At 45.7% G+C, this 16,489-nt stretch overlaps 1 protein-coding gene across 7 annotated transcripts in view; it reads left to right on the forward strand.

Annotated features, from left to right (window-relative positions):
- Positions 1-16,489, forward strand: part of ZNF185 (zinc finger protein 185 with LIM domain) — a 72,788-nt gene that overhangs the window by 40,946 nt on the left and 15,353 nt on the right. For all 7 annotated transcript variants that reach the window (XM_030934432.1, XM_030934429.1, XM_010353101.2 and 4 more), the window contains one exon: positions 5,742-5,939. In XM_030934432.1, the coding sequence (XP_030790292.1) occupies positions 5,742-5,939 (198 nt within the window). The remainder of the gene's footprint in view (positions 1-5,741; positions 5,940-16,489) is intronic.

Below are 16,489 nucleotides of genomic sequence, written 5' to 3' on the forward strand. Positions count from 1 at the left end.
TCACCTTAGTTCTCCCCAAACGTGGAAAAGGATAAGGCTTCTTCTTATGCAGCCTGACAGAGGAGAAAATTGAGGGACTCACTCCTGTGATGAACACACCTAGGAACAGAGCCCAGATCCAGCTAACTCTAGAGCCAGGCTCACACTACTTTCCTCTGATGTTTAAATGTCTGCAAAATCAGAGGTTTTTTTTTTTTTTGAGACGGAGTTTCACTCTGTCGCCCCAGCTGGGGTGCAGTGGCGTGATCTCAGCTCACTGCAACCTCTGCCTCCCGGGTTCAAACGATTCTCCTGCCTCAGCCTCCTGAGTAGCTGGGATTACAGGCTCATGCCACCACGCCCAGCTAATTTTTATATTTTTACTAGGGATGGAGTTTCACCATGTTGGCCAGGCTGGTCTCAAACTCCTGACATCAAGCGATCTACCCATCTTGGCCTCCCAAATTGCTGGGATTACAGGCATGAGCCACTGTGCCTGGCCAGTACAGACTTTCCTGATTACAGTGTTTCACAACTCTGGCTGTACGTGAGAATCACCTAGGAAGTAATGAAACACACTGTTGATGAAAAAGGCCATACTCTGTAACATATTTGAAGAAATTCTGAGCCAAATGTTAGGACTATAACCCGTGACACAGCCTCAGGAGATCCTGAGAGCATGTGCCCAGGATGGTTCAGTTACAGCTTGGTTTTATATGTTCTAGGGAGACATAAGACATCAATCAATATATGTGAGGTATACATTAGTTAGGTCCAGAAAGGCCAGACACCTCAAAGCTGGGGGTGTGGTGGGGGTGGGGGTGAGGGTGGGGTTCCAGGTCATAGGTGGATTCAGAGATTTTCTGATTGGCAATTGGCTGAAAGAGTTGTTATTCTCTAAAGACCTGCAATCAATAGAAAGGAGTGCCTGGGTTAAGATAAGGGGTTGTAGAGACCAAGGTTCTTATATAGATGAAGTCTCATAAGTGGCCGCCCTTAGAAGCAATAGATGACCAATGTTTCTTATTCAGACCTTTAAAAGGTGCTAGACTCTCAGCTAAACTCTTCAGATCAGAAAAAGCCCTGGAAAGGGAAGGAGATTCTCTACAGAATGTAAATTTTCCCCAGGAGAGACAGCTTTGCAGGGTTATTTCAAAATATGTCAAAAAATATATTCTGGTGTAAAATACTTCAATTTCTTTCATTACCTGCTCTTTGTCATGTGATGCTATACTAGAGTCAGGTTGGAATTTGGCATATTATTGCTTCAAAGAGTCTGTTTTGTCAGTCTGAATATCTCTCTCAATGTTAATACTGGTCAGTTGGGTGTGAATTCCAAATGGAAAATATATTGAGGCATGTCCGACCTTCCCCTTTCTCATCATGACTTGAACTAGTTTTTCACGTTGTGTCCCCTTGGCTGAGAGAAGTGTCCATTCATTCAGCTGGGGAGCTTGGAATTTTATTTTTGGTTTACAACACAACAAAAACTTTCCGAAGTCCCAGGTAGAGATTTGGATTTTATTTTTCTGGGGCGGGTCTCCATCATCTGTGTCTTTTTCAAAGCTCCCCAGTTTATTCTCTTTCCAGGCTAGGTTGAGAACCATTGTTCTCAGGTAGTGGTTCTCAACCAGGGGCATCTCCCAAACCTTCCAGTCTGCTACGATACAATGTCTGGAGCCATTTTTGGTTGTAAAAACTGGGAGTGGGAGATACTACTGGCTTCTTAAATGCAGAGATCTGGGATGCTACTAAATACCCTACAGTGAACAGGATAGCACCCACCCCACATCCCCCAACACACACCATAGAATTATGGGGTTCAAAATGGCAATAGTGCTAAGGTTGACAAATCCTGCTCTAGAGCTTTGACGAGCTATTTGGGAAGACAGAAGGGGCGGAAAAGAAAAAGGGATGGAGGAGAACAGCAGCCCTCACCTAACCGGGAGTCTGGGTAGCAGGCGCAGGACTGCGCCTGTGCGAATGCGCACTAGCCACCAGCGTACGCGACGAGTGCGCGCCTGTGCACCTCGGCGAGCACCCGCCCGTAGTGAGTACGCCTGCGCACGCCGCCATTTCTTGAAGCACCGAACTCGGTCGCAGTGCCCGCCGGGAAAATGCGTCTGTCCACAAAGTGAAATGGCCGCCCGGGGCGAGCTCGGCCTCGGCGGGGATTCTCCTGAGGCCATGCCCGCGCCGGCCGCCAGAGGTCGCCTGAGGATCGCGAATGGGCCCGAGGCGCTGGCTGCCCCTTCCCCCGCATAAGGTCTGAAGCCGCGGCCAGAGTGGCCTTGGGGTGACCGCGCGTGGACCGTCCCCGGCGGGAGGGAGCGCGGTCCCGCGAGGGACCGAACGGGGCCCCTGCGACTTGAGCTTGTTCCGCGGGAGCCCTGGTGGCCATGGCCTCCGGTACACCGGACGTGGGTCGTCAGGGCTGCCCAGGGCGAGGGGATGTGGACCCTCCAACCACGCTGGGCCCTTGGGCTGACCGGGGCTGGTCTGTGGGGGCTCAGTGAGGAGGGACTTTGTTCCTAGGAGTTTGATGAGGGAGCGCCTTGGGGGTGGCGTCGTCCTGACATCCTGCAGGGCAGTGGAGCCTTACTTTCCCTAGGTTACAACACAATTTTAACTGTCCCAAACTGTGGGGACTCTGCCCTATTCCACCTTGGGCCGTTCCATCACACTACAGGGAGAGGCGGTATAGTATAGTGGTTGAGAGCCTGAACTCTGGTGCTTTGGGTTCCAATCCAAGCTCTGTCACTTACAAGCTCCGTGACCTTGGGCATGTTACTCATCTCCTCTGTGCCTCAGGTTCTTCAGGTGTAGAGTAGTGGTAATCATACCTCCTACCATATAGGGTTGTTGAAACGGCCAAATCGGTTTGTATATGCAAAGCGTGTTGGACATTTAAACCTGCAAGCTAAGTGAAGCAGCACCAGAGGAGTGTCTCCTGCTCTTAGAGGTGTTCAGGGACACTCGGAAGGCTGACTTTACCAGCTTTATTGGCTTGATTTCATTTGACATGACACGATATCTCATCTCCTTCCTACTAAACTTTTGTCATCAAATTTTACATCTAGAACATGCTGTTTTCTTCATTATGTTGCAAGCATGGGTTTCTCAAGTTTATATTTTTTCTTCATGAGGATCAGGTGAAGTTTAGGCCCCACATTTCCTCACCACTGGCAACCGTTGTCGGCCAGTGGAGGAGTCTAGTGGAGGTAGTACAAGAGTGGAAGTGTCAGCTGGGTGCAGTGGCTCACGCCCACCTGTAATCCTATACTTTGAGAGGCCGAGGCGGGAAGACCACTTGAGTTCCGGGGATTGAGACCAGCGTGGGCAACGTAGTGAGATCTCATCTCTACAAATATTTTTATATATGTGTGTGTGTGTGTATATATGATATCTATTTATATATGTATATCATATATGATATCTGTATATGTATATCATATATACAATAGATATATATGTATATCATACACATATGTTTTTGAAACAGTGTTTCTCTTCTGTCACCCCGGACTGGAGTGCAATGGGGTGATCTCGGCTTACTGCAACCTCTGCCTCCTGTGCTCAAGTGATTCTCCTGCCTTAACCTCCCAAGTAGCTGGTACTACAGGCACATACCACTGCACCTGGCTTATTTTTGTATTTTTTTGTAGAGATGGGTTTTTGCCATGTTGCCTAGGCTGGTCTCAAACTCCTAACCTCAACTGATCCACCCACTTCTGCCTCCCAAAGTACTGCGATTACAGGCGTGAACCACTACGCCAGGACTACAATTTTTTTTTGTTTTTTTAAAGAATGGAAGTGTGTAGAGTATGGTTGTGTCAGGAATTGACAATGGCTGTACTAGGCTACTGGATCTTTGGTCCAATTACATTCAGAAGGAAAGGCTTCAGAGAAACCAATCCCAAATCCAAAGTCCCATTGGTCACCATCCCCTGTGTTACCTTGCCTATCTCTAACCACTTGACTTCCAGGCAGTTCATGAGGGACTCAGACAGGATAGCTGGGAAGTAATTCCCCTGGATGCTACATTGTCCAGCAGAGCTTCCTGTGAGTGTTTGCCTAAGATTTCCTTTTTATGACCCACATAGGTCATACCTACTAAAATCATAGTGGCCCTGCCAGAGGCCTAAGAACAAAGAAGCCTTGTTCATCCATTTGTCCCTGTGTCACAGTAGAGCCCAAGTTTCTCTTTGTGGAGAATTCTGGCTCTATCCACAAACTTGGTGAGGGCAGCCTCTACTAGTGTATTTCTGCAGAGGACATGGGACAGGATGGGACTCTGATTGAATCCATAGTAAAGCTAAGTCAGGGCTACCACAGTAGGGATACAAGCTCTTCAGGCCTTGTATGTTTGTCTTTGACTCAAGCAAGCATGTCACTGACAGAGATTGAGCGGGTGTGTCAGGGCACCCTGCTGGCAACCCTGGGACTAAGTGTTACCTGTGCAGACCACTTTTGGTCTGCATAGCGGGCCCTAAGGGTGGAAGCAGGACAGAGAAGCACAGGCCCAGTGGGATGGTTTCCCACAGTTACTGTGTGGCGTCATACTCACTTGCCTGCAGTTCTGCCTGGTGCAGCTGGAGGTGGCAATTAGCTTGTTGTCCCTGCTGGAGAATTTTAGTCCCCTCCACCTCCACCTGAGGCTGAAGAATCATATTGCTTTCAGGGCATACTTTCCAAAACGTGTGGCCTCTTTTGGCCTTGTTATTCCAGCTTGAAGGCAGGAAGCCTGCCTAGACAAAGTGAACTCCTATATACAGAGTCCCAGGGTAGTTTGTAGTGTGTTCTTGTCTTGGGGTAGCCCCCACTAGCTATTGAAGGCAGGCTGGTGATGTTGGGAAGGTTATATTCAGAGTGAGCTAGGATCAAGGTGATGGTGAAGTAGATTTTCATTCTGAAATGCTGGGCTCACTCTCTTAGTAGCCCAACTTGGTGTTTGCACCTGGCCTAGTAGACTCTGGAAGCAGTACCTTGCATCTCGAGGTGGGGCTGGTGATGGGAGGGGTGTGGAAGTGGAGGATCAGCTAGCAGCCTCTTTCCCATGGTACCCAGACTGGAGGGTACAGTGCAAGCATGGGGTGAGGCCAGAGAAGACCCCTGAAGAGCTCGATGCCTGAGACATCTGGGGGAAGCCCCGTGCTTCTTGCTGGATTCAGGGGTGGCAAAAGCCAAAAATTGGAGGGCTGGGTGCAGTGGCACATGCCTGTAATCCCTACACTTTGGGAGGCCAAGGCAGGAGGATCGCTTGAGACCAGCCTGGGCAACATGGCGAAACCCCGTCTCTACAGAAAAAAAATACAAAAATTAGCTGGGCGTGGTAGTGTGGACCTGTAGTCTCTGCTACTTGGGAGGCTGAGATGGGAGGATGACTTGAGCCCAGGAGACAGAGGTTGCAGTGAGCCGAGATGGCGCCGCTGCACTCCAGCCTGGGCAACAGAGTGAGATCCTGCCTCCAAACAACAATAACAAAAACATTGGAGGCTTCGGCTTCGGCTTCGGCTTCGGCTTCGGCTTCATCTATTACACAGGGACGCCTGTTCAGTGGGAAGGGAGCGGCGGTGCTGGGCTCCTACCAAGGAGACTGTCTGCTCCCTGGACTTGGGGCTATGCCTGGCTCCTTTCTGCCCCACTTTCAGGGATATGAGTGCCTCCAAGTCCACAGGAGGTGACAGCCAGCTTGCGTGCTGGGGCTGAGGCAGGGTTAGTTTCAGAGCACTTTTTTCATAAGGGTGCTTATTCTTCCTCAGGGCCTTGGCGGATTATGAGGGGAAGAATGTGGCCACCAAGGTCAGAGAGGCCTGGCAGGAGAGGCCTGGAGCCCCAGGAGGTGGCCAAGGAGACCCAGCTGTACCCACTCAGCAGCCTGCAGATCCCAGCACCCCAGAGCGGCAGAACAGCCCCAGCGGCTCTGAGCAGCTTATCAGACGAGAGAGCTGTGGCAGCAGGTAAGGGCTGAGCTGCAGTGGGCTCTGCCTCTAGAGCCTGTGGTTTTGTTGGGGTCTGCGACCCAGGTGGGAACCACTTCCCCACACCCCGTGCCAATACCCGGCACATTGCACACCCAGGTGCCTGTTCTGGGAGTGGGTCATGGTGGTGATTCCCTGGTCCTGGAGCAGTGTCGTCAGGCTTCTTGTGGCTCAAGGGGCTGGGAGGGGACTGTGATAGGAGGATGTGTCTGTCCCCAGGTGTGAGAAGCCCTGGTTAATTCCCAATGCATGGGGCAGGAAGGAAGGCTGTCTTTCAGAGTACAGGTGCTCTACAGGTGGGGGTCCTGGGCAGAGTGAGGGCAATTTGTGTGCATAAAATGCCATTGTCAGAGAAGGACAGAGTGTGAAGGAGCAAAAGAGAGAGGGTACAAGTGCAAAACAGTGATGGAGTAAAGCAGAGAGAGAGGCCAGAGGGAGAGAAAGGGAGCATGGGTAAGCAGGCATGAGAGAGTGACACGGGATGTGACTGGCCATGTGTTGATGTGTGCCAGCGTGCATGAGCAAGAGGACAAGTGTGCCTGTTACTGGAGCTGACCACGTGGGATTGGTGTGAGAGTTTCAAGTCAGGCTCTTTGGAAGGCATCTCGCCTGCCAGCGCAAACACTGCATGTCCATGCAGCTCTGGACACGTCAATAGGCCAGTGATTCCAGGGGTGCAAAGCAAACCAGTTTCTTAAACAAGACAGAAATGTAGAAGGAGAATGCTAAGACTCATATTGCCCCAAGAGAGGAGCTGGTGGAGTCCAGCAGGGTGTTTGCTGTGGGGAGCAGGTGGGGCCTGGGGCTCCTTTTGCAGGGATGAAAGAAACACAGTTATCTGCCTTCTTTGTTCTGGGGCTTCGTGTACCACAGAGGTTCCATAATTATTAATAGTTAGATAGGGAGGTTATTTTTAGGGCCTGGCTCAACTGTTAGATAACAAGTTTTACCTTCTAAGAATATCTAGCCCATCTTTGACTCCTTGGCCCAAGGCCCTGCAAAGGCCCAGTCCAAAAACAGAGTGAACAACCTTGGACTTCCTGTCACATTGTGTGGCTTCTGGAACTAGTCAGTGTTCCATGCAGTGAAGGGATATAAAAAGTGAGGCTTGTGGATGAAGGAGGAGGTGAGTGGTTCTGGGCTTTGTTTTTGTTTTGCAGGGGGAGTGTCAGGAAAGGCTTTCTTTACAGGGAGAGTGATGTTGGAGCTGGGTCTGGAAGGCTGAGGGAGATTTTGCCAGATGGATGTGCTTGGGAAGACATTCCAAGTAGAGGCTCACAAAGTGTATAGGGAACATCCAGTCAGTAGCCATCACAAAGGAAGTTTAATCCAGCCTGGCTTGGCAGGAAGCACTGAGTAGGGGCTGGGCAGGCACCTGCTCCTAGGCTGAGGAGTGTGACCCACTCCCAGGGCCCTGGGAGCCACTGATGGTTTTCCTGCAGGAGAGTGCCACAGCCAGACTTGAGTCCAAAGAAGATCCCTCCATTGCCCTGTGGAGGACCAGGCCAGGGGAGTATATGACAAGATAAGGCAAGAGGCCATATTGGAGACTGTTTGTTTATACCAGGGCCGAGGTGATAAGGCTGCAAGTATTTTTGACTTATTAAAGGTAAAAGTGGCCTTGGTGTGGTGGCTCACGCCTGTAATCCCAGCACTTTGGGAGGCCAAGGTGGCAGTATCGCTTGAGCCCAGGAGTTTGAGACTAGCCTGGGCAACAAAGCGAGACCCTGTTTCTACAAAAAATTTAAGAACATTAGCCAGGTGTGGTGGCACATGCCTGTAGTACCAGCTACTTGGGAGGCTGAGGTGGGAGGATTGTTTGAGCCTGGGATGTCAAGGATACAGGGAGCCATGTTCCTGCCACTGCATTCCAGCCTGGATAACAAAACAAGATCCTGTCTCCAAAATAAAAATTAAAAAAATAAAGTAACAGTGAGGGAAAAGCGGTAGCCAAGGTTGCTTCCCAGATTTCAGGGCTAGGCAACTGGATGGGTGGTGACAGGAACTAGCTGGGGGTAAGGAGTTTGGGGGCAGGCCTGCTGAGAGATGCAGAGAGATGATAAGGTCATTGGACCATGCCGAATGAGAAGTGCCTGTAGGGGGCTCCAGCCAATGATGTCCAGTAGATTACTGAGTAAACAAATCTGGAGTTGAGCAAAGATCTGACATGGGGCTAGAGAGCTGGGAGTTGTCAGCTCATAGGAAGTCACTGAAGGGAATGGATGAGGTTGCTGGAGAATGCCTTTGGAAGGCAGTGTGTACAAAGCATGTATTCCCGACTTTTCTCTCTAAGTTTCCAGGGCCACTTGTCCAGCTAGGCCCTTGGCTGGGTGGGTAAGTCCACGTGGTTCACGGGTGCTGAGGGAGCCTTCCTTTTGGGGTGTATATCTAAAGCCACCTGCTTCATCAGCTGACATTTATCTCCATTTTCTGCTCTTCTTTTGTCTCAAAAAGAAAAAGAGGGGATATTAATTATTGATCCCCTAAAACCCTAGCTGAATATATAAAATGAAAAGAAGTAACAATATGAGAGAAGCAAAGGCAGATGGACCATAATTTTGAAAAGTAATACCGAAAGGTCTTAAGGAGGAAGAGGAGCTACAGAGAGGTATTGAGAAGGAAAATTTTGAGTAAATGGAAGAAGTAGGAAAGACAACCGCCATGGAAACCAAGACACGCTGAGCTAACTTTCCAGTGTGCCGCAGATCCTGAAATAGGCCCATCAGATCTGGCTATGTAAAACTCATGACTACCTTGAGGGGAGTAGGTTGGGGCAGTGGGAAAGGCTATAGTTGGATTATAATGGATTGAGGAGGGAGCGGAGGATAAGCAGGTGCAGTTGGTGGGGTACACATTCTGAAACTGGCCATGATGTGATGGATGTGGGAGGGGTGAGCAGATAACTACAGCTACAAGATAATGGAGAAGGTTTCCTATAGGTGAAAGCAACGTGTGCCTGTTAGGTAAAGGCTAGGCAGAGGGTGCCTACATGACCAGTACCCAGTAAAATCCTTGGACTCTGAGTCTCTAATGAATTGCCCTGGTCGACAGCGTTTCACACTTGTTGTCACAACGCACTGCTGAGGGGAACTGAGTGAATCCTGTGTGACCCACTGGAAGAGGACTCTGGAAGCTTGTGCCCGGGTTTCCTCAGAAATTTGCCTTGTGTGCTTTTCCCTTTGCTGATTTTGCTTTGTATCTTTTCACTATAATAAACCATAGCCTTGAGTGTGATGATGTGCTGTGTCCTGTGAGTTCTTCTTGTGAATCACCAAACCCAGGAATGGTCTTGGGGACCCCTGACGCAGATGGGCAGGATCAGAACTTTATGCCATAACAAGGACTTTAGATTTTCTTTCAAGGGCAAAGAGGGGTCAGGAAGGTTTGAAGCAGGGGAATGATATGGCGAGAGTATTGCTTTGCAGTGGGCTCTCCAGTGGCAGTGAGAAGAGTGGACTGAAGTGGGCAGAGTGGAGCAGGGAGAAGAGGAAGTGCTTACAGAATCCTCCCTGTAAGAAATGATGGGACCTGGACTAGGGGACTAGCTGTGGAGATGGAGACAGACAGAACTGTAAAACAAGTAGAATAGATCCCAAATTGGATGACAGATAAGACTTGGGAGAGCAGTGAGGGAGAGGGAGTGACAATTTAGAAAGCCACATTTCTGGTCGAGTGACTGAGTGGAGTATGTGACCCCTCCTGGCTTAGGTGGTGGCCAAAGTATCTCTAACCTGCCACTGTACTGCCTGCAGCTGACTGAGCAAATGCCTGGTCCATGGAGATCCCAAGCTGACAAGGGCACCTGAGGTAAGCCTCTGGCTTTCAGGTAGAGGCACTGCCTAGGCTGGCCTGGCTGGATTGCCCTGGCACACTGTGCTGTTTTGCTGAGGCAGGCAGCAGCACTCTGCAAGCGCTCTTCTCCTCTTCCTCTTAGTGGTCTAAATCCTGTAGCATGCTGGGGTGCGACTATAGACAAATACCCTTTGCGGGCCACCTGGGTTCTCTATTTGCAGTCTTTGGGTCTGGTCACTGGCATGGCATCTCAGTAGGCTAGGTTCATCAGGAAGGGTCAACTATGTCATGGCACCTCATGGGAAGCATTTAGAGTCAGTGGGCCAGGGGCTTCAGGGCTGCTTACTGCTAATAGTTCTAAGTAGCAAGCATTCCCTCAGTCCTATTCTGGGCACATGCCAGGAAGAAAGCCACTAGATGCCCTCTCCTAGTGGATAACTAGCCTGGGGTTCCAAGAAGGGCAGAGACAGGCAGAGTGAGAGCCTTCAGAGATGTAGGCAATGATAGTAGCAGAACTTCCAGGGAGAGTAGATGGAAAAAGGGAAAAAAATCTTTGTCATTATTTTTAAATGTCTGAATTGACCAGATTAGAATCTTTGAGAGTCTAGACACTAGGGAATTCTCATGGGTGGGCCAGTTATCTCCTCCCTCACATGGGGGGAGAGTAGGTATGACCCAGCATGAGAGGACCAGAGGGCAGTCAGTGCTAAGGGTAATACCTTAGGCCATGGGAGATTGAGTTTTTCTTCAGTTTGCAAGTTTTCACTTTAATATTCCACTGTTTCCATCATTTCAGATGACTGGGGATGATAAGGACAATGTAATTTGGGGGATAAGGAAGAACTCATTATATATCTTGGATGACTTTACTGGGGAAATGGATTCCTTAGTCATTTGAAAGAAGTGGTAGAATTCCACATGTGGGGAATACTTGTTCTAACAAAAGCTTAGTAACATTAGTGGCAATGATCCTTTTATATAAGGGAAAGCTTCAAGCCAGTGAGAAAAACATAAATAAACTAGTAAGAACATATTTATAACCATGAGATTTGGGTGCAGAATAAAATCAAATTGGCAGTTAAGGAAAGGTCCTAAACATCTGTATATTAACAATATTCCATCAGCGGGCAATGTGAATTTCCCATGGAAACCACTGGCCTAGAATACACTGGATACAAATCAGAGAAGCAAAATTGCAACCAAGTTAATATTTTTAAAAATAATTGAAATGATGACTGATAACCTTGTATTGTTCTTATCTAATATAAGGCAAAGCAGCACTGGGGCTTTGATAGAGAACAATATCTCATGTGCACTGAGGACACTGAAAACCTGCTAGGAATTCTATGGAATTTCTAAAATATTTATGTTAAGGACATTTTACCCATTATAGACTAATTTAGGGAAGGCTCTGCATTTTTTTTTTGATTTGACAATGCTGCCAATGCAATTTATACAATATTAAATAAGACTAATTAATTTTTGCACCTTTCTTGTTACAAGGTGAAAGAGTTAATCCTTTGAGATTTTCCAGAAGGTCCCTGGCAAATCCCAAAGTCAGTTTTAGGTATGAAATATATTTAAGGTTTGATTGTGGGAAGGCAAATGTTAAGAGTTGTCAGGGGTTCTTGAACATTGGATTGAATAGCATTATGGGTGAATGAGAAATACTACTTGGTTAGCTAGTGAATCAGAGTTATACAAATTTTAAAGTAAACATATGAGGTAACATGATTGTAAAGAATCTTCAGTTCCTTTAAAATTGAAAAGACTTTTAAAAAATAACTAAGGACGTAATAAAGTCAACATACAGATAGGGCATTACAGTATTTTGATAAGACATAAAATCTTTGCCCCTTAGGCAGATTACTCAGAAGAAAAACAGACCATTTATAACTTTTTATTAGGGACACACCAATGATCAAGTTTTTTTTTTTTTTGAGATGGAGTCTTGCTCTGTTGCCCAGGCGGGAGTGGCATGATCACCATGTGGGCCAGGCTGGTCTTGAACTCCTGACCTCAGGTGAACTGCCCACCTCAGCCTCCCAAAGTGCCAGGATTACAGGCGTGAGCCACTGCACCTAGCCTAAGAAAATTTTGTTATTTTAACAGAGAAACCAATATTTTAATTTTATACAATTACAATATTTGATATTCTTTTTTGAAAATCTTATAAAATACACTGAATAAATATTAGTTTTAACCATGACAAATAAAATTCCTTTTCTGTGAACATTTTCTAATTTTAAAGATATGTGTTTACATTTTGTCTCACGCATTTTTAAATTATTTGTCATTTTAATTTAGGACAAAGCTATTTTCTTTTTCCTTAGGGAAAGCATATTTGCATACCTTACATACAAAGTTGTTTCCCTTTGCCATTTCTGTCATTATTACTTTTAGTAGTCTCATATATATATATATATATATATATATATATATATATATATATATACTTATTTGCTTATTATAATTTTAACCATTAATAACTTCTCTTTTACAGAGAAAACAGGAGGTAGGTAATTTTGAAATATCATATACCAGCATTTTGTAGCAGACTAGTAAAGCTTATGAATATACATCTCATAACTTTTTATAGTTATATACTTTTTATACTACCATTTTGCAGTGTGGACAAATGAACACATTTAACAGATCCAAATATAGTCACACTGTACCATAAAAAAAAAAGCAAAAAGTATATAAACGTAAAATTAGGTCTAGTGACTAAGTATTTTATCTTCTTTATAAATGATATTTAATGAATTTAGTTAACTTAATTCAGCATAAGTCTAAGGTTTTAAGTTGCCAAAAAGATTTTAGAAACTGTCTTTAAGCTTACATATTATAAAACATAATTACTGCTGAGATAAAGTTTGCCAGAATAATGACTCAGTTTGGTTAAAAGCAAATTTAAATTTTTATAATCTTAAACATGTAGTAGATATAATACTAGCTTATTCAACATGTAAACCTGTTTAAGTTTAGGAGGAATATACCCAAGTAGAGTAAAAATATATGCTTGTATTCTGTTGTATTATAGGTAATGCTCATGACTCAGACACACAGCTGTCTATTAAACTAACAATATCAAACTGGTCTTGTTTGCCAAAAGTTTACATAAATTCTGTGAACTTGAATTTTAAAAGCATTTGGGTTAGTTTTTATAAGAATACTTTTTTGTTGTTTACGTTGAAAGTATTAGAAGTTGGTTCTTTAATTTATGAGAGTTTTATAATTATTTAATTTATATAAGTACTTATTTATCTCTAAGTCAATTAGAATAGAGGATAAGGGATTTTGTAAATTAATTTGGTAGTGCCATCTGGAGGTACTGAAATATTACATATATACAACATACATATATACTAAACATACAGACAGACACAAATAGAGATCTAATGGCAAGCCCTCAATGGGGGCAGGGGACCTGAAGCTCTACTGGCTATAGGCATTGAGAGGCCTGAGTGGGAAGGGGAAAGCCTGCGGAAGAGTAGATAGGGGTATGTAGGAGGTAGAGGTGTGGAAGGGGACAGATGAAAAGATTCAGGGAGCTGAAGGGAAGGTCCAAGGTGGTGAAAAGAAGGGAGGAGGGATGAGGTAGGAAGATGGGAAGGGAGAATCTTAGATGAGCAGGTTTGGGGAGACCCCAGGTTCCCCAGTAAGGTCACTGAAGTTCCAAATTACCCTTCGTGATTACTTTTTTTTTTTTTTTTTTTTTTTTTTTTTGGCCAGTTTTGGAAATACTGGACAGAATGAGTGCCATAGGGGCAGAGCATGTAGTCTGCAAGGGAGGAGGAGGAAGAGGAGGAAGGGCACCCAGTAGATTGAGAGTTACCTGTGGGAAGAGGCAGATCAAATAGAGAAAGGAGCCAGGCTGGACAGTCTCATTAGAAAGTTCTGCATACAGTCCTCATCTGGGAGCCAAAGTTTCTCTTCAGTCCTTACTGAGGAGCGGAAGGGCTTTCCTTATGCAATCTCTAGACAAGGTGTCAAGGGAAACAATGAGGCCTCACAAAAGAGCCAGGAATTTCCCACTCGAGAGTCAGGGAGTAAATCTCCACTCAAAAGGAACCAAGAAAACTTCTATCCAGGACGATTCTGGCTAAAATTGAAAAGAACCAGGAAGAGTCCTGCTCAACAGAATCAGGGGTTAAATCTCCACTCAAAAAGAGCTAGGAAGACTTCTGTCTGGGAAGATTCTTGCTCAAACAGAAAAGAATTGGGAAGAGATCATTTAACAGAATCAAAGTAACTGAATCACAGAACCGTAAAAAGTGTCCAATAAAAACAAGTACCGACTCCGGGCAGGGTGCAATGGCTCACACTTGTAATCCCAGCACTTGAGAAGCTGAGGGAGGAAGATCGCTTGAGCCCAAGAGTTAGAGACCAGCCTGGGTAGCATAGTGAGACCCCTGTATCTATAAAAATTTTAAAAATTAGCCAGGCATGGTGGTGTGTGCCTGTAGTCCCAGCTACCTGGGAGGCTGAAGTGGTGGAGGATTGCTTGAGCCCAGGAGTTTGAGGCTGCAGTGAACTATTATTGCACCACTGCACTCCAGCCTGGGTGACAGAGTGAGACCCTGTCTCAAAAACAAAAAACAAGTATGGATTTAGATAAAGAGAGGCTTTTATTTTATTTTATTTTATTTTATTTTATTTTATTTTATTTTTGAGACAAGTCTCGCTCTGTCACCCAGGCTGGAGTGTAGGTGCCATCTCAGCTCACTACAACCACCACCTCCCGGGCTCAAGCAATTCTCCCGCCTCAGCCTCCTGAGTAGTTGGAATTACAGGTGTGCGCCACCATGCCCAGCTAGTTTTTGAATTTTTAATAGAGAGAGAGTTTCACCATGTTGGCCAGGCTGGTCTTGAACTCCTGACCCCGAGTGATTCACCCGTCTTGGCCTCCCAGAGTGCTGGGATTACACACATGAGCCACTGTGCCTGGCCAATAATTTATTTTAAAAGACCACTGCAATAGGGATGATGCTGCAATCTTAGGACTTGCAAACATCACAAAATAATACAGAAAAAGAAAAACAAAAACAAAAACAAAAAAACACTTTTTTTTTTTTGGTAGGGAGTAGTAAGTAGAGCTAGAAGCTCAGCTACTTTCAAGGGCCAGTGGGCAAGCAAAGGGGAACCTATTTGAAATGATTTGACCAGAAATGTGTTTCCCTGTGGTCAGCCAATTCCCAGGAGAAGCTGCTAAGTGGGGCATGTTCTGCAGTTTAGCACTTACTTAGCCAGGAGCAAGCAAAGTTCAGACCCTGTGGGGAGGAGAGAAGACTGCCTAACATTCTGTCAAGGCAAAGGAGAGGGTAAAAAGCAGACAACTGTGAACACTTGATCATCCTTCAGGTAATAATCCATTCTGGGTTTCTGGCTTAAGACTCTTGAGAAACAAGGGGAAACAGCTGGTAGGAGCAGCAGGCTCACCTATATGTAGTTCCATGAGGTAGCCTTATGGACTTCTGCCACCTTCTAAAACTCAGCATGTCCCAAACCATCTTTATCAACACAGCGTCTCACCAAAAACAACCAAATAAAACAAATTAACTAATGTACTAATTCTGCATCTCCCCCTGTGTTCCTCATCTCAAAAAACTGTTATCACCTAATTGACTCAGACTCTCAACCAGGGAGGTAGAATAAATGTTTGGGGGCATGTTAAATGTGATACCTATGAGACATGTAAGAGGTGAGGTGCAGGAGGCAGGTACATGGTGATAAAAGAAAAACTTTAGCCAAATTAAATTTAAAGGAGTTTAATTGAGCAATGAACTATTTGTGAATTGGGCAGCCCCCAGAACCATAGTAGATTCACAGAGACTCCAGCGCAGCTGCATGGTAGAAGAAGATTGATAGATTAAAACAAAAGGTTGGGGGGCAGGGAATGACGTACAGAAATTGGAAGTGAGGTACAGAATGGCTGGATTGGTTACAGCTTGGGCGTATGCCTTATTTGAACACAGTTTGAACACTCAGCGGTGTATGAATGGTTGAAGTATGGCCGCTGGGATTGGCCAAGACTTAGCTATTGTTACAGGCGCATACTACTAAATTAGGTTTTCAATTTTATCTCCCTATTAAGCTAGGTTACTTTTCATCCACAAGGACTCAAATATGGAAGTACGGAGTCCTTCTCAGGTCATATTTAGTTTGCTTTAACAGTGGACAAATGGGACTGGAACTTTGGGGTGAGGTCTGGACTGAAAATAGGTATTTGAGAGTCTTCCATACGTCAGTGCAGCTGAAGCCAGGGGGATGGGTAATATTGTTGTGGGGGCATTCATAAAGTGAGAAGAGAAGACATATAGGAGCAGCACCCCATATGAAGAAATAAGATAGAACAGGAGGAGCTTGTGAAAGAGATGAGTGAGCAGTGGCCAGTGAGGTAGGAAGCCAACCAGTGTGCTGCTGTGGAAGAAAAATGTAAAAGGGAGAGTCACCAACTGTGCCAGTTAACTGGACTTAGCTGCAAAAATGTCTAGAGTAGTGTGATCTGCACAGTGATCCTGTGATTAAAGCATCCTAACCCCCCCAACAATTTGTCACCACCTTAGACAAGTACAGAAATTGAGAATATTTATATTTTTGTAGCACTTTGACATTGCCAGGACATGTAAGCTTGTGATCAGTAGACTTTCTGGTTGAACAGGGTAGAGAGACCAGTTCAGGTGTTGTGGTGAGTCCCATGGTGTGGAGGGCTGCACCTTAAGACCGCATGTCAG

The sequence above is a fragment of the Rhinopithecus roxellana genome, chromosome 7, assembly GCF_007565055.1.
Source record: "Rhinopithecus roxellana isolate Shanxi Qingling chromosome 7, ASM756505v1, whole genome shotgun sequence".
NCBI lineage: Eukaryota > Metazoa > Chordata > Mammalia > Primates > Cercopithecidae > Rhinopithecus > Rhinopithecus roxellana.